This window comes from Dendropsophus ebraccatus, chromosome 13 (genome assembly GCF_027789765.1).
Source record: "Dendropsophus ebraccatus isolate aDenEbr1 chromosome 13, aDenEbr1.pat, whole genome shotgun sequence".
NCBI classification, from domain to species: Eukaryota; Metazoa; Chordata; class Amphibia; order Anura; family Hylidae; genus Dendropsophus; species Dendropsophus ebraccatus.
In genome coordinates, this window is record NC_091466.1 from 52,327,115 (window position 1) to 52,345,446 (window position 18,332).

General features: G+C 41.1%; 1 protein-coding gene across 3 annotated transcripts in view; it reads right to left on the reverse strand.

Moving 5' to 3' along the window:
- The window catches only part of MIPOL1 (mirror-image polydactyly 1), a 253,339-nt gene that overhangs the window by 86,288 nt on the left and 148,719 nt on the right, over window positions 1-18,332 (reverse strand). For 2 of the 3 annotated variants that reach the window (XM_069951319.1, XM_069951320.1), the window contains exon 9: window positions 5,426-5,524. The exons of the other annotated variant lie outside the window; for it this stretch is intronic. In XM_069951319.1, coding sequence (XP_069807420.1) covers window positions 5,426-5,524 — 99 coding nt within the window. The remainder of the gene's footprint in view (window positions 1-5,425; window positions 5,525-18,332) is intronic. 3 annotated transcript variants of the gene reach the window in all.

The window sequence follows — 18,332 nt, forward strand, 5'->3', positions numbered from 1 at the left end:
TGAATTATGAACATTAAAAGTGGTGTCTGGTGGTTTTCCTTTAATTGATTGGTAATGTTTCTACTAATAAGATGGTACCAATAGGAGGGTATAAAGCCACAACACTTCTCGCTACGATATTCTTTTTTCCAGGACATAAAAATATCTAATTATAAAATTCTAAACCATTAAGTAAATAAATCCAACTAATAAAATATGTGGTGGGATCAGCCGACCATTGGCATCCTGTATATGTTGGCACCCTGTTAAGGATGTGATTCCGACTCACGGTATATGAGTACGGATAGACACAGGCCCCAACGACTTTATTGGCCCCAATGTACTCAGACAGTGATTATGTTTGGGTCATTTTATAAAAGTATACATGTTTTTAACTTGGATCCTAAAGCAAGGTCTGCTGTGCTTAAGGGTCACAAAAGTATACATCTGGAAAATAATCCAAACGTAGTAATTAGCTAGCTACATTTGGGCTCTTAAAGTCAATGGTCCAGCACCTATCCATGATTGTTCATGGTTTTCATTACTGCATCAGGTGAAGTTAATGAATGCCAACTACATCTGTTTCATTGCAGAACTTGGCTCTTACCATTAGCTAAAGCATGGGTCTCCAAACTGCGGCCCTCCAGCTGTTGCAAAACCACAATTCCCATCATGCCCGGACAGCTAAAGCTTTGGATCTGGCTGTCAAGGCATAATGGGAAATGTGGTATTGCAACAGCTGGAGATCCGCAATTTGGAGACCCATGAGCTAAAGGATAGGTGGCCCACAGCGAAGACCTTTAGGAAAGTCTACTTCATATCATAATGTACCCTTTGTAACATTGGAAATCCCCCAAATGCTAAAATGACGCAACAGAAGCGCTCAGCACAGCTTAGTCCCCTTTAGGATGACTTTTAATGGGTATAGGAAGCATTTGGGTCTTCAATAAAAGCCAATAACAAAAAAATTGAAAATTGGCATATTCCGTGAAGCTGTATGATCCAAGAAAATTAGCTTACCATGATTTGCACATCTTATGTGTTTTAGACACCATTGCACCTCAACTGATAAGCGGGCATGTCATGTTGGAATGTGAGTGTGGCTTAAATGTGATGTCACGTGCCAAAAATGCTCCAAATTATTAAGCACATTTTAGGCGTGCAGGTGGGACAACTTTTATAATGCTGTACACTATACAGTGCTAAAAAACACCAGGTCATACAGACTAAGCCACTGTGATAAATCTGGTGCATTCTTAGGCTAGTGTCACACACCATCTTTTTATGGTTTTCTTTTTGGATGTCCGTCATTTTGAGGCCAATTAACGGCTGTCATTTTAAAATCACATACGTCATTGCGTTATTTGGCCTCAAAATGACGGCCATCCAAAAAGACGGCTGTCAAACAGACAAAAAAGGCGGTGTGTGAACCTAGCCTTAGCTGTTTAACTACCAATCACAGACGTCATTGCAAAATAACACGTTATTTGGCCTTAAAATGACGGCCATCCAAAAAGACGGCCGTCAAACAGACAAAAAAAGGCGGTGTGTGAACCTAGCCTTAGCTGTTTAACTACCTAAGAATTAAAGGTTCCTCGCTGTGTCCATATTCCTCTTGGACGCCCTTCATTTTAGGGTTTCCATTCATTTTAGTGAAGGCAGAAACCAGTTAAAAAGATCGTAAAGAAGTAACCGCAAAGATGCTTTAATAAACTAAATATAAAAGTTACCCTGTCATACTCTAAAATATAAAAATAATTCACGTTAAGTCAGTAAAATACAAATGAAAGGAAGAAATTATTAAAAAGTAAAAAAAAAAATTATGATTTTACAACTGAACTAAGTTTATTAACGTGGCACATGGCAACTATTGTTAAATGTCCAAAACCACACACGGATACAAGGTGTTGAAGCTGGAACCGACCTGGAAGCTGTGAGGTCTCGGGCAAAAATAGATGACCTATTTGTTTCTCTCACTCAGTTTTCCCTAAGTTTAATACAGTTTCCCAGTCGGAGATTTCTGTGATTGTGAAAATTTGCAAAGGCAAACACAGGTGTCTGCCTAGCCTGGCTGTTGGTTTGAAAGGTTCAGAATCTCCTATGAAGACGTAAGCATTTAAAGTAGCACTCTTGCAAAATGTAAAAATCCAGGGCTGGTGGGGGGCCAGTAGTAACATAATAAGGAAGTTATACTTACCTGCCCTGGTGCCTCCTGCCCCACAGCACAGCACCAATGCTCGGGCCTCCTGTAGCTCCTGGTCCTGTGACGTCACAACCCCGCTAAGAAACTCTGAGTGGCTAGTTACCGTCGGGTTGTGACGAAACAGAAACTTAGATAAAACTGGAGACCAGAGGCTGTCAGTGAGCTGGGGACGCTGTGGGGTGGGGGGGGGTATAACTTCTTTATTATGTTACTGCCCAAACCCCCCCCCCCCCCCCCCCCCCGCCTGCCCTGGATTTTTAGGTTTCGGGGGTTTATCTTTAAAAAAAAAAAAATTTTAAATAAAAAAAAAATGGCCTAATACATTTCCATGTTTGTTTGCCATATGAGTAATGCGTGCTACAAAGTAACATGTACAGCACTCTTTCATTTCTTAGATGTGACAGAGATGTTGACGTGTTGAGGCGTGCACCTCTTAGTAAATCCGGCTAAGTAAATGAGGACGGGGAATTATTTAAGACTTGCGTACCAGTACGCCAGACTTGATAAATGTCCTCCATTTTCTTACCTTTAACCTCAGCGCTGTTTTGGATTACTTTGTAGTTTAAACCATATGCTAATGAGGTAGTTGGTTCACTGGGAGAGGGACAACCACCCTCGACGCACCGATCCGTCCAAGGACAACCACCGTCCGTCCAAATGATATTTGCAAAAAGTTTCAAATTTGGTGAGACAATCGCATGAGGTGCTCCTGGTTATGGATCTTACACATCTGAATTATGGCTTTTCAAGTGTTGACAATTATGGTTACTAAAGTCCTGTGATTACAGCAGCCTCAGCACCTAACTGGGGACAGGGAGGAGTGGCAGGTATAACTTTGAGCTAATAGACTGGTGGAGATAGTGACTTTCCTCCTACTTTATTTACATTTTTATTATCTCTAGCATTTTGGAGGAACTGCATGAACAGGAGTGCCTAATATAAAACCTATTATGTGAATTACAAAGAAATCTGCAAAAGGGGGTAGCATCCCAGGGTCAACCTGCTGAACTGTTATCAGGCTACTACCAGTCATAAAAGAAGCTTTTTACAGAATTGCAGCATATATACACCATATTAGCCTAGGCTTACCCTATGCTAACAATGTGCAGATTTCATTCGCTAGCTGTTATACATCCATATAACAGTAAATACTGGTGTATTTTCAATGAAGACCTTGTGCAAACAGCTATATTGCGGATCAGTGCAGGAGCTGTGTATAGATTGAATTCCATCTTGTGTGATCAGGAAAGTCAAAGCTTGTTCTACAGGTCTCATATACAAACTCTTCAACGTGCAAGAGGGCAACAGCATAACACAGTACAACTTGTTAGATGATGCTTATTCATCCATCTGGTAAAGACCACTACAGTGGAAGATGAGAGATGGCCCATACCTGCACCTAAGTGCACAAACTATAACCTTAACGTATCACTAACAAAGTGGAAAAGTTTATAGACAAGGCACAGAGAAGAAAAATTAATTTTTCCAAGAAGAAAGTGACTACTCTATGTCTCATTGTCTTATCGTATGCTCAACCCCTTGTGGTCCCATTCCTGACAAAGCTATCCCTGTTAGTGGAAGAATGTTTATCAAAGAATTTGACTTTTAATATTTCCTTTACTTCCATAGTGGTCTGAAATAAAGCAATAAAGCATAGATCATAATAATTGAGTAGGACAGTGACTAGAAAAACTCATTTTCGGAATGTTTGTAGAATTACATTAGAAAGTTGGTGAATGTGGGTAGCTATGTCTCCTATTTACATGAGTAATGTAAGAACTGAAAACTCCCAAAATGTTACTTCACCGAGATGATCCTGGGAGGTCTCCTTGTCTGCTTGCTCTTGAGCATGATGTATTCGCTACATTTTGGAGTGGTGTCATGATCCACTGTGTACATAAATACTTCTTCCTAAGGATACGGCAATATCTTAGAGGGTGCATTTAGACATAAGACTGAGAAATGACCTGTCATGATCTGAAGCAGACCAGGAGAACTTCCAAGGTAGAAGAAACCCAGGTAGGTAAGATTTTGGGTGGCATGAAATTGACCATAAGCTTAGGAAAAATTAATTTAAAAATTGTTGAGATAATGGATTTTAACTTAAAATAAAGGGGTTGTCTGGGAAATTCTTTTTACAGTAAATTGTCTCAGTCTGGTGTTAAAAATACAATAGAAAATTCTACTCACATGCTTCACCATTCAGACCAGGTCTCAATTTTCAGCACTTCCTGGGCTTGGTCTTGACCGAAAAAATTCTCAGCCAAACAGTGGAAGAGTGGTGACACACCTCTAGCACCGATTGGATAAGCAGTGTCGAGACCATGGTCTTTTGTTGGGACAAAGGCCAGGAAATGCTGCACCGTTGGACTAGGCAGTGATGGAACAGTGGCGGTGCGTTGAGTATATGTTTCTTTCTTTTCACATCAGACAAAGGGTAAACCCCCTTTAAACCCTGAATAACTAAAATACTGTATCTTACCTAACATTTACCAATTCGTTTAATATATATATACTGTAAATACTGTACATACCAGTATGATGGCCTGTGATCACTGGAGCCACTCTCACAATACATTCAACTTAAAGGGTTTTTCTTTCTTGCATCAGACCCCCAGCAATTATATCCTGTAGCTAGGTGATAAATGTTCATGGCTCAAGAGTTTTTTCTGTGATTGACAACCCAAGGTAGAAGAACATTCCAAAAATTCAGTAATTTACATAAAACCCTCTAAATGAATTCTGTCTTGACTTACTTAATGGTCAGTCCACCATTGACCATAGCAATAAGGTGTTTTTCAAAGGCTTGGTTCACATAACGATTTTGCTATCCGTCTCAATGTATCCATTTTGGAATGTTTCGTTTGAACGTACAGAGAACATTTTTTGTGCATGCTACAAAATGTAAAAAAAAAAAAAAAAAAAAAAAAAGATCTTTTGTCTCTTTTCTTATAATGTAAGTCAATGGAAAATGGATCAAAACCAATGATATACAATTGCATCCATTCTTACCATCCGTTTTTTTCCCTATAATATGGATAGATTAAACGGATAGCAAAATCGAGATGTGAACCAAGCCAAAGATAAAAGAAATTTAAAACAAGGGGTTGTAGGCTGACGGCAGTCACCCACACAACGGCACCTCTTTCTCAGGTGCCGAAACGTAGAAAAAAATTGAATATACAAGGAAAAAAAAAAAAAAAACTGACTGTTAAACTGGGCAATGATAGAAGAGTATTTCACCTTGGAAGCCGGATCAAAGGTCTTGTGCGCAGTTACAATATCCGTACAGATCTGTTTGCTCTCGCTCAGCAGATGAAGCTCCTTTTCCAGATGTTTGCACTAAGGAGGGGGGGATAATAGAATATCATGAAACGAAACATTTTAGACACTTCTAAATTCATGCTGCAAGAAAAAATACTTTCTTCTGACTTATTGGCAGTGAGTGAAAAGGTGCTTTTAGGCATGCTGGCGAAAGGCATTTACAATATTATGTGTTATGAAGGGAGATAGGAAAAAGAGACAGGAGCTTGGGATGGACAGAAAGCTTCTATGGAAACTATTTATACCGGCACTGGCTGATTTCCCTCCATCAAGCTATGGCTGTCATTCATTTTAGATGAATTAGATATTTCTACTGCCCGCAGATGTGAGGACGTGTTTATTTGTCAATTGTGGTCTTTAGATGCTTATTGCTGTAGGTTTGGGCTAAAAGTGCATTAGTATACAGTCATTCAGAGAAACCATACGACTGCCCAATTCCCTAACCAGATAGGCATTACAATTAAGATTAAGATACTATAACCCTGTGATATAGTACTTCCTAATATTAGACAGCATTAACAGCTCTGTATATCTTTTACTGTAACACAGAGAAAAAAAAAGACAAATTTGGTCAGCTCTCCTAGAACACAATTCATACTAGGCAGGAGCACGTTGTTGTGGCTGAAGTTGCAAACACACAAAAACACAGAAAAATGCAACAGCTCACCGCAATGGCAAGATACAGACATGAAAATAGTTAAAAGCAGCCCCCCCAACTGCCAAAAAAAACTTCCATAAAAATAATGAGGCTCTTGGTTACCACTTGAAAATGGTATAAACTGCCCCACCACGTTATGGTGGCCTCATAACGGGGCAGTCCTACACTGTACTATGGCCTCTCCATGGCATGAAATACGCCTATGCTCTGGGCATGCAAGACTCGTCTAATACCAGCAAGAGTAATTACACCACCTAGGTGGGATGGGTGGAGTGCACAACCAAGTAGAGGCAGCCATCTGGAACACAGGAAAAAAAAAAATTTTGGTCAGCTCTCCTAGAACACCATTCACACTAGGCAGGAGCACGTTGCTATGGCTGAAGTTGTAAACACACAAAAACACAAAAAAATGCAACAGCTCACCGCAATGGCAAGATACAAACCCACTACAGACATGAAAATATCTTTTACTGTCCCCGGTCTGAACCAGTCTATACAATTTAGATAGCTGGTGGTCTCCAGCTATCTCTTTCAAATCCCATCCACATGCACACCCAGCTCAGCTGAGAGTACATTGGTTCTGAATGGGGAGATGGTAGACAGCTTATCACTCTGGGAACAAAGGGATGAAATATGTTGGAATTCAAGAGTCTGTTATTATCTGCTGTTGGTCAGAGGGTCAGGAGTCTGCAATAAATATAAGATGGTCAGACAACGGCACCAAAATTGGGGGGGTTCAGCTGACTTGGAGGTTAGGGCTACATAGTGACTTTGGTCATGCGACAAGAAGATCACAATGTTGCATTGCAACATCTAATGACTGTCAATGACTTGTGACATAACCCTAGCATAGCACAACAAATCTAAACTTTATAGACTTTTGGTCACATGTGACTTAGCAGCATTAAAGTGACTCTGTATTCACCAACCTATCCTACCAAACCCCTAGTTTCATCCATTTGATGGGAGTAAATCCTTGCAGGTCATGTCTTTTAAAATGTTGCCTTGCTTAGAGGAAAAAAATTATCTTTCAATCTGCATTGTTGTGTCAAACTAGCGTGGCCTAGAGTGTCTGTGCCCCAGGTCTGTGATGCCTCTCCTTTCTTCGCCCACCCTCCTCATCATTAGAAACACCCCAAGACAGGATTTCTATTCATCCCTTGTCTAAACAGTGTGTCGCTATGGCACATGTGCACTATTTAGATGTGCGATGACGATGGTGGGGAGGAAAAAAGACGAGTTGTCAAAGACCTTGGGCACAGAAACTCTAGGCCACACCAGTATGACACATCGATGCAGATTAAAAAAGATAATGTTTTGCTCTATCCAAAGCACATTTTAAAAGACACAACCAGTAAGAATTTACTCTCATCAAATGGATGTTATTAGCGGTTTGGTGGGGTTGGCTGGTGGATACGGAGTTGCTTTAACCTTGATTCAAGTTGCTTTTGACTATGACATGTGTACAGTTTCTTTGCAAATTGGTCATTTTTAAGTCAAATCGCAACTGTGTTACAGAGAAGTCACAAAAATATTTTGGCCATGTGACAGACACCGTGACTTAGAGTAACCATTTATAACTAGTGTGTATGGGTAGTTTCTAATGTGCCATATATATTACATAATTACGTGTATGGTGGCGGCTGCTGACCAATCTCAACATTAATGACACAAAGTTGTCGCAAAAGAGATGCAACCACAGAAGGTAGCAGAGGTGCATGTTAGGAAGATCCGAGCCCAACATGCATGAATAATCGAGGTCTGGCCTATGCCATTGTCATCCCAGCAGGATTCTCCTATCCAGAGGGGAATTCATGTTTTTTATGCAGTTTTTAAAGCTAAAACCAGGAGTTGATAGAAAAGATATAAAAGAGAAAAAATTAAATGTACAGATCTGGGCTCTAATATAAAAATTGGGAAATAAATATCACTAGCAAGTAGGAATGTGGCATATAAAATTATTTTCACACCCAATAGTCGGTAAATCCTATATGCAATAAAGCATTATTTAAACTTTTATTTTTATTGTGATAAATGAGCAGGAAAACTAAAACTAATATTAGATTTCTGATCCAATTCAGACCCTGTCAGCCCATTAACCCTAAAGAAATATATTGGAAGGGATGGAAATCATAAAATTCAGATAGTGATCCAAAGTTTTATACATTTCCATCTTAATTAAAAAATGTTAAAAATCAACACGATTGACACAATGGGCCTCACTTACTAACAATGTCATTTTTAAGTCATTATGCTGTCAGTTGTGTCTGTTTTTTTTTTTTTTTTTTTTAACGTCAAAGTAAATCTGGAAGGTTTTTCACAGGACAAAACTAAAACCCGACCAATCCCGCCTAGAAGTGGCTGGTTTTTAGAACAGAAAACCCGTATAAAAAATGGCGGTTTGCTTAGTAAGTCTGTCATTTAGACACACCCATGACATGCCAACTTGGTGGGTTTTTGGGTTTTGGGTTGTTGTGTTGCATACCTTTAGTAAACATGTTGTAACTCTAAACAGACAGGAAAAATAGACAAAAACACGACTCTTTGCTGCCGGGAATAAATTAGTAAATGAACCCCAATTTCTTGTTTTATAAAAAAATTCAAACATGATTCAATAAAAAAAATTTTTTTTAAATATTTAAAAAAGAATTTATAAAAACAAAATGACCAAAAAGCACATATATTTGGGTTGATAGGTAAAAATGAGTGATTGTCCCTACAAGCTGGCCATAGTCTCAGTACGGTCAGTGGTCAGTAAGGCAGAAGGGTAAAGGAATCCCAGCATACACCATACAGTAAGGATACACAGCGTGTAATAACAGAAAGAAGCACAGACTGAGGAGACACACTGTGCAACACAAGGAGCATTAAATAAGTTCTCCCATTAACATCCTAGTTAGGCATCAGCGAGCAGAGCATCTGGGCTCCTTCCTATAAGCATTGCCAGACTTTGCTTTTCTTAACTAAAATAACCAAACTTCCTCGGCCACAGACATTCGGCTTCTTTCATCCTTAAGTTAGCCGTACACTAGACACTGAGCTGCTTATGTTCAGCCATGCCAAAGATCCCGCTGTCACTGGTTCCCAGTCAGCTCCAATGCAAACACTCCTTTTTCTTAAGGACATGTGTTTTCATTGGTTGCCTTCCTCCTGTCCCTCTGCCCACAACCACATGTCAGGCGCAGGGCTTCCTTCTTAAAACAGGTTGATAAAAATAGTTATTGAAACCGGTAGAGAAGCTAAGTGTTAGCGTAGAAAGGGAAAGTTTTTCCCTCTGTGGGCCCATAAAGGCAGGTTCATTTCCTTGTTCTATACAGCTAAGGAAAAACAAGCACGGCTCATCGGGGAATTTTTAGTTTGAAACACAATAAGGTTTTCCATTTTTTTCCCTTCCACTTTTCTCTAGGCACCATATACTGGATATGTTCTATATTACCTTGGTAGGACACAACAGAAAAGTGAAACTTGCGCCCGACACAATGGTTTCCCCCAGACGTCTTCACTCCCTCCGGAATACTGCTGCTACGAGGGCTCCCAGTTGTGGTGCCAAGATGGTCAATATTTGAAGAAAAACGGCATCTCGGGTTGTACTAGTTAAACTGAAGGAATTTTTATGAGAAAATAATATTTGTAAAAAGCAGAGTTTACCCTTCAATGTTCAGCTCAATAAACAAATAACAAACCAATGCGAAGCTTCTGTATTGAAGCCCTGGAGAACACCGTTTAATATATTTTGGTAGCTAGAATAAATAGGGAATATTTAAAATGAAAATAAAAATGTGCTAAGAGGGTTATCCCATAAATCATTCTTATTCCAGAAGTCTGCTAATAGCCGTCTTAACATAATTTACAGTGTCTGTAACATAAAAATATATCTTTGGTCCTCCTCCTCTGCTAACCTGAGCTCTGGGCAGAATAAGTCTCCTTCACCTTCTGGCATCTGATAATATAGTTTCTTGTTTCTTTCCCATCTAGCTTTCCACTCCTAACAAACCGAGAAGGTGTCTCCTCAGTCATGTTACTGCGGAGCCTCTGGTTCTTCTCTACCATGTAGAACAAAAAACTACTCCTGTTGATTGTCCTGAAGTGAGCAAGAGATCACAGTTCAAAGAGAAGAGTGACTGAGCATGTGCGACCACCAACACTCAGCTCAGGAGGTGGACATACACATTGCTACATACTCTGAACTCCAAGTGATGCAGTATTATGTCGTAACCAATTATTTTTATTTATTTATTTTTTTAACAATTTGTTGCAAACAGTTGGCTTAAATAACTTGCAGTACATATATAAGATTTCAGAGCTTTTCTGCTTATCCTGAAGAGTAAACTGAAACAACAGGTACACTTCAACTTGACAATGATGGAACCCCTGAACGTCTTGAGAAACTCTTACTAATATAAATCATTCATTCTTATCACTTTGGAAAATAGCACACAGACCCCCATGGCATGGATACACACACTCATAACAGTCTCTCCAATACTGCATATTTGGCTCTAATAGAGTCTAATGGTTTTATGCTCATACAAAAAGAACTAAAGAGCCGCTGGTAGCAGCACATTCCATAACGTTCCAACAAAACTCATAGGCTTCTTATAATTCTCATGTTTGTTAGTCATTGGTTAGTAGTTCATATGTACCCTCCATATATTTATGTGTGGTTTATCCAACCATTCAGTGTGGATTTACAAGATAAATACACTTGCATAGCAGAAGCCAACAATAATGGAACAGGGTGAATAAGCGGCCAATAAGGGTAAACCAGCACATCATTTCCTTGCCTGCAGAGCTTATACTTCACAATAGAAGTGGACAGGGAACATTGCACTTCACACTTCAGATACTGCGAGCTTACATAGAGACCGACATCAATGATACACTTGGTACCTATTACATTTCTTGTTATTCATACTGCGCCGGACATAAAATAAAGTTACTCTGGGGTTGCCACAATCTATCTTTAATATATATAGATGCATGCATCCCAGTGGTGCATTCCAATTTTTTTAAATGCTATCCGGTTCCCGCATTCTGCCCTGGTTCCTTTAATGTGTATTTTTGGCCTGCTGTATGCACTGTAGGTGGGTCTATTGTAAGGATATCCTCTCCCCTCGATGACGAGGCCAGACTTGAGTGTGATGGAGGTGCATCACCCAGGGGAGGGGATATCGGTACACCGGGAGCGCCAAGCCCACCTCCAGTGTACAGAGCAAGCCCAAGAATTTCATTTTAAAAAATGGACCGAGCCACCCTGATGTATGCACCAACACTGACCAGATAGTATATTTTTTTTTTTTTTTTTGCGTAAGCAAAGTGGTACATTTACTTTAAGAGCAGGAGGAGTAGTGAGTGACTATCCCCAAAACACTCTGAATTGAATGTCCTGCCTAGCCATAGGATCTAACAGAGGGTGACATTGGGGGACAAAGTAAAACAACTGGAGACATAGGGTGATAGGGTGTAAGAGAGGGTAACGGGGTGAAATACAGTCATAGGGTATAACAGGGGGTGATAGAGGAGAACAGCTACTGACAGGGAGTGACAGATGTCTTAACCCGTCCTTTGGGTGACTCCACACAGGATGGAACAACTGAACAAACAATGGAAGTTGATTTCCCAACTTCTAGTGTATAATACATTCATGGTAAGGCTAGGCTCACACTGCGTTTTTGTTGTTCAATTAGGCTGGGTTCACACTACGTATATTTCAGTCAGTATTGTGGACCTCATATTGCAACCAAAACCAGGAGTGGATTAAAAACCACAGAAAGGATCTGTTCACACAATGGTGAAATTGAGTGGATGGCCGCCATATAACAGTAAATAACTGCCATTATTTCAATATAACAGCCGTTGTATTAAAATAACAGCAAATATTTGCCATTAAATAGCGGCCATCCACTCAATTTCAACATTGTGTGAACAGAGCCTTTCTGTGTTTTTAATCCACTCCTGGTTTTGGTTGCAATACTGACTGATATATACTGACTGAAATATACATATACTGACTGAAATATACGTAGTGTGAACGGAGCCTTAGGCTGGTTTAAAGGAAAAAAACTGATGCAAAAATGGATGGTGTTGTATGCCAGGCTGCAGGCTTTGTTCTCAATTCCCTTACACTTATTTGTTATAAATCTGTACAACAAAAATTACAACAAATGTGGAATCACCATAACGGGGTGTCTTTAAAGTAAAGGCCCTGCTCATCTGCTGATTGCTAACTTTTGCAAATTCTAAGTTTTAACATTTTTTTTACTACCAAAATAAGAACAAATAGATAAGAATGCTGTTATAAAGAACAGAAAAAAGAACCCCAAGAAAGTTGTAAAGTCTTTATTCTGGAGTGGAAGATTGATCAACAAAATTCGCTCATTCTGAAGATAAACTGGTTTGTGATACTTAGGGTCTGTTCACATATAACGAATTTACAGCAAATGCGCTGAGATACTCGGTAACATTACAGTCTATGACCCTGCATTTCAGCAGGAGATTTTCATGGGCTGTGCGTCAGCTGCTGCAAGGGCTATGGATGGAAGGACAGTGCCCTGGCACACTTCTAACTGCCCCTGGCACAGTTGACGAACCCATCCCCTGGGAAAATACTATCGCCTGGGCAGCCCTGTGCACCCGCCCAGTAGGAACAGCTCTCCCAGCCTGTCCCTGCTCGGTGAAGCTTCTTCCTGCCTGCAGCAGCTACCAAAGGCCTTCTCCTGGCTGCCGTTGCCCTTGCTCCAGTGATAGCGACCAGGCGAAGGTCCCGGGGGGCTGTTGCAGGCAGGATGGGCTTTTCTGAGTGGTGTGGAGAAGAAGCGGCCACCCAGGAGGAGTGTCAACAGGCAGGTACTTAATGAGCGGCGCCAAGGGCCGTCTGCACTGTAGTGAGGGCACCGGCGGCCAGGAGAAGGTCCCAAGGAGCTGCTGCAGGCAGGAGGAGGCTTCCCCGAGCAGAGGCAGGCTGGGGGAGCTGTTCCAACATTGGGACACCACAACTGTGCCAGGGGCAGTTAGAAGTGTGCCAGGAGCCCTGGGGGAATAAGTAGAAGCTGCTGGGCACAGTCCTGCCATTCATAGCCCTAGCAGCAGTCCTGCCCACACCTCTGGGACTAACAAGAACTTGAAGCCTTGATGCAGTAGTAAGTGCAGGGAAAAAAACACTATGGGGGAGATTTATCAAACATGGTGTAAAGTGAAACTGGCTCAGTCACCCCCGGCAACCAATCAGATTCCACCTTTTATTCCTTACAGACTCTGTGGAAAATGAAAGGAGGAATCTGATCTACTTTACACCAGTTTGATAAATCTCCCCTTATATGTGCATTCCTGTAATAAGTGTCTATTGGTATTTTGTATAACTTTTGTTGGGCAATACTTTAACCCCTTAAGGACCGCGGGCGTATATTTACGCCCTGCGGTCGGTAAGGGAGTTCAGAGCCCTCTCGGGACCGCGGCTATTAGCGGGCACAGTCCGATCGCCGTGCCCGCTAATCAGATGCAGCTGTCAGAGTTGACAGCTGCATCAGATTACCTTATGCAGCCGTTCCCTGGTGTCTAGTGGGGTGGATCACTCCTCCAGGACGTTGTCCCGGCGGAGCAATCCACACATCCTACTCTGTCCAGGGTCTGCGCCGTAATGGCGCTGATCCCGTCTCGGCATTTGGTTGCTTCCGGTTGCAGCAGCCGGAAGCAATCGAGTGCCTATCTCATTGATCTATGCTGTATTACTATGCAGCATAGATCTCAATAAGAGATCAGTGTGCTTATACTAGAAGTCCCCCAGGGGGAATAACCCCAGAGGGGCTTCTAGTACAAGTGTAAAAAAAAAAAGTGTTTTTTTAAAAAAAAGCCGCCTCCCCTAATAAAAGTCATAATCACCCCCCTTTTCCCATGTTATAAATAAAAATAAATAAATAATGTTTGTTATCGCCGCATGCCTAATCGGCTGAACTATTAATTTATCACATTTCTGATCTCGCACGTTAAACGGCGTAAGCGCAAAAAAATCCCAAAGTGCAAAATTGCGCATTTTTGGTCGCATCAAATCCAGAAAAATTGTAATAAAAAGTCAAAAATCAAAAAGTTGCATATGCGCAATCAAGGTACCGATAGAAAGAACACATCATACCGCAAAAAATTACACCTGACACAGCCCCATAGACCAAAGGATAAAAGCGTTATAAGTGTGGGAATGGAGCAATTATAAGGAACATATTTTTGTTAACAATGGTTTGAATTTTTTACAAGCCATCAGATAATATAAAAGTTATACATGTTAAATATTGTTGTAATCGTAACGACTTGACGGACATATATAACAAGTCAGTTTTACCCCAGGGCGAACAGCGTAAAAACAAGTATCCCCCAAGTAAACAAAATGCTTTGGTTTTTTTTTCAATTTCACCACACATTGAATTTTTTTCTGGTTTCGTCTGTCATTGCAAAGTACAATTAGTGGCGCAAAAAATAAGGGCTCATGTGGGTTTCTAGGTGAAAAATTGCAAGTGCTATGGCCTTTTAAGCACAAGGAGAAAAAAGCAAAACTGCAAAAAACGAAATTGGCCCGGTCCTTAAGGGGTTAAAAAGAGTGAAAAACACGTCAGATTATGTACATGTGAACATACGTACCGGGAATAATGTACCCTGACAAAGTATGAAGAATGTCCCCCCCCAGCTATATCACAGAACTCCTACTTGCCTTTAAATATTCTAGTAGCTAACAATACGGGTTAAATTGACCTTGTATATTAGGAAATATTATATTAGGAAGGTACACAGATATGAATGTTGCCTGTGGTACAAATACGCTTAATAAAGAACGGCTTTCATGATGACGTGCATGTTTTATTATAGTAAAATAAGCCACCGGTATAAATGGTAACCGTGTAATACCTGGATTCCTGTAAGACAGTAAACTGCTTTACCAGATACTGTGCAGCGGTAATTAAATGATGCTGAAGGAACTGAAGCCTCCTCAGACGGTGGACGAGAAAACGTCCCGCCTTGGTCACGAAAAAAAAAAAAGACTGGCACTAGGATTAGAAGCAGGATCCCCTTTCTACAGTGTAGCAACCTTAATACCGTGCTACTCCTGCAGCCCATACATAAAAATAACACAAGCAGTTACTTGAGAAAGAGAAGCCATAAAGTGCAATTACGACATTTCTTGGTATCAGCACCTTCCTCCTGTGCAGCCCAAAATAAGCAACCATGGCCATAATTATTTTTGTTGGCCTAAGAAAGCAAAATGGTCCTGTCAAGGGTTAACAAGAGAGGTGCTCCTTGGAACTTTAGCAGAGAAGGGATGAATGGAGCAACACTGTGAGCAAATCTGGCTTGGCGACTCATTCTCCAATGCCGTGGTCGCTTGCTTGGCCCTTGGAAAAATGTGTTTCTTGCTTTTCCTTTAGGAACAGACGTCTCGTTGTGCGGAGACCGGCAGTGCTGCTGAGAGAAAAATGTCTCCCCTCGGATGCTGCAGACAAAGAATAACATTGCTCCCTCCAGACCAAACACCGTGCCTTTGGTGTCAGACAGAGGTATGTGTTGTTCAGGGGTGATGTTTAGACACTCGTGGATGATGAGAGGAAACCGTCTCCTCGTTTCAAGGTATAAACATGACAGAATTAGCATTCTTGATTGCGCAGTTGCTTCCCAGTAGCCGGTAAAGTTATAATACTGCACAGGAATATTACAGTATAGAAATTATATATATATATATATATATATATATATATATATATATATATATAGCACCTTTTGGGCCTGGTATTAAGTAAGATGCACGATTGCTATTAAGCAGTGCCTATTAACAAGAGGATTGACAAGCGTCAGATCCCCACCAATCCCATAAGGTGACTGAGTAACCCCAAGGGATTTAGAGTCATGGCCTTTACATGCATCAAGGTGGTTTACCTTTAAAAATCTTTCTATAAAAATTTCCTAAAATTGCTTCTTTAAAAAAAAAAAAAAAGTCTTTAACGTTGTTGTCACCCCATAAATAAATAGAAGCTCATGTATGTGTTCAACTTTCTACATAAAGGTCTATGGGAGTTATAGGAATCCTTGTTCTTCCCTGGATATGTTATGAATGTAAAGGTAAAATGTTTAGGGGGAAAAAAAGAAAAAAATAATAATTCTGTCAATGTTGTGAACAGAAAAGTGGAAAAACACACACACACACACACACACACACACACACACACAAAACAACCATCTAATTACATTATAATCTCCCGTTCCCCTACTTCTTATCTATAACTATTTGCCGTACAGTGCTGTAGGAAAGCCGGGTGACTTCTTAGTGAGCACTTATATCCTAGTAACAACAACAATAATAATAATAATAATAATATTTATTTGTATAGCGTCAACAAATTTCACAGTGTTTTTTTTTTTTACACAATACAAAGGTTATATTTATATGACATTATACAATGAATTAATGAAAATAAATATATTCAAAAGGAGATAGAGACCTGCTCGCGAGAGCGGAACATAGATACAACATAGTCAATAGTATTTGATGTTTGGTCCATTGAAAGCAACTTGGCTTGGGTACATCAGAGTATATGTCCACATACTGTTGTGTCAGTATGATGATGTCTACCATGAATGTAGGCTAGTGTTGAGTCCTGGAAAACATGGATACAGCCTTAGGCTGGGTTCACACTATGTATATTTGAGGCTGTATTTGTGAGGCTGTATAGCAACCAAAACCAGGAGTGGATTGAAAACACAGAAAGGCTCTGTTCACATAATGTTGTAATTGAGTGGATGGCCATCATTTAATGGCAAATATTTGCTGTTATTTTAAAACAACGGCTGTGGTATTGAAATAATGGCCGTTATTTACTGTTATATGGCGGCCATCCACTCAATTTCAACATTGTGTGAACAGATCCTTTCTGTGTTTTCAATCCACTCCTGGTTTTGGTTGCTATGAGGACCTGACATGAGGACCAAATACTGCCTGAAATATACATAGTGTGAACCCAGCCTTAGGCTGTAAGTTTCGTAGTGATCACAGCCGTTGTTGCAAATTTGCAACAACCGCCGTGACTACTACATATGGCTGTATACATAGTATACACTCCCGCCGGGATCCCTAGTGGCGACGCAAAAAACTGACGTCAGTGCAAACAATGGAGTGTGCGGCTCCAGCCGCATGCTCTATTGTGTGCAGCGGTGAATTGGGATGCGGGCACACACGGATGTGCCCGCATCCCAATTCAGCAGAAGTAAAGATCATCTGCCGGTATTGCAGTACCAGCCATTCCGTGGACCGGCCAGGTCAGGGAACGGCCCGAGTCTTACGCCATGTGAACATGGCTATAGACTGTATACATGTTTTCCAGGCAGATGTAGGGCGGCATCTAACTTCTCTAGATGTCGGGAATCAAATGCCACACACTCGGGTTGAAAGAATTTACCGAACCTGGAAAGTTTCCTCAAATCCACTCAACATTATGGGTTACTTATCAGATGTTAATATAATAATATTTCATATTAATATGAAATAAACCACTTTTTACGTGATCCACCGGTCTTCAGCCCGACACATGGGGACATAGAGACAAGAGAACACAATGATTAAAGACATCTTAAAGGGAACCTGTCACCCCCCGTGCCGGGGTGACAGGCTCCCAACCCCCCGCTACAGCCCCCTATACTCACCTGATCCCGCCGGGTCCTGCTTCTGGATCCGGTCGGGTCACGGAGATCTCAGCTGCTGCAGCCCGGCGCGCGCGCTGAGAGATGAGTCCAACGCTCATAGAGAATGACGGAGCGCTGGACTCTCCTGTCATTCTCTATGAGCGTTGGACTCATCTCTCAGCGCGCGCGCCTGGCTGCGGCGGCTAAGATCTCAGTGACCCGACCGGATCCAGAAGCGGGACCCGGCGGGATCAGGTGAGTATAGGGGGCTGTAGCGGGGGGTCGGGAGCCTGTCGCCCCGGCACGGGGGGTGACAGGTTCCCTTTAAGACATATCCAAGGGATGCCACATTATTCCTCCATGAAATGTAAGTTATAATTGATAACTGAATGTTACCAGTGCTCTCAGCTATAGGACATGTATATCCAATTAGAGGAACTGTAGCACCCAGTTGCTGATTTAACTTTTCAGTTCTTGACACAGACAGAGGTGGCAGCAGAGAGCACCTTGTCA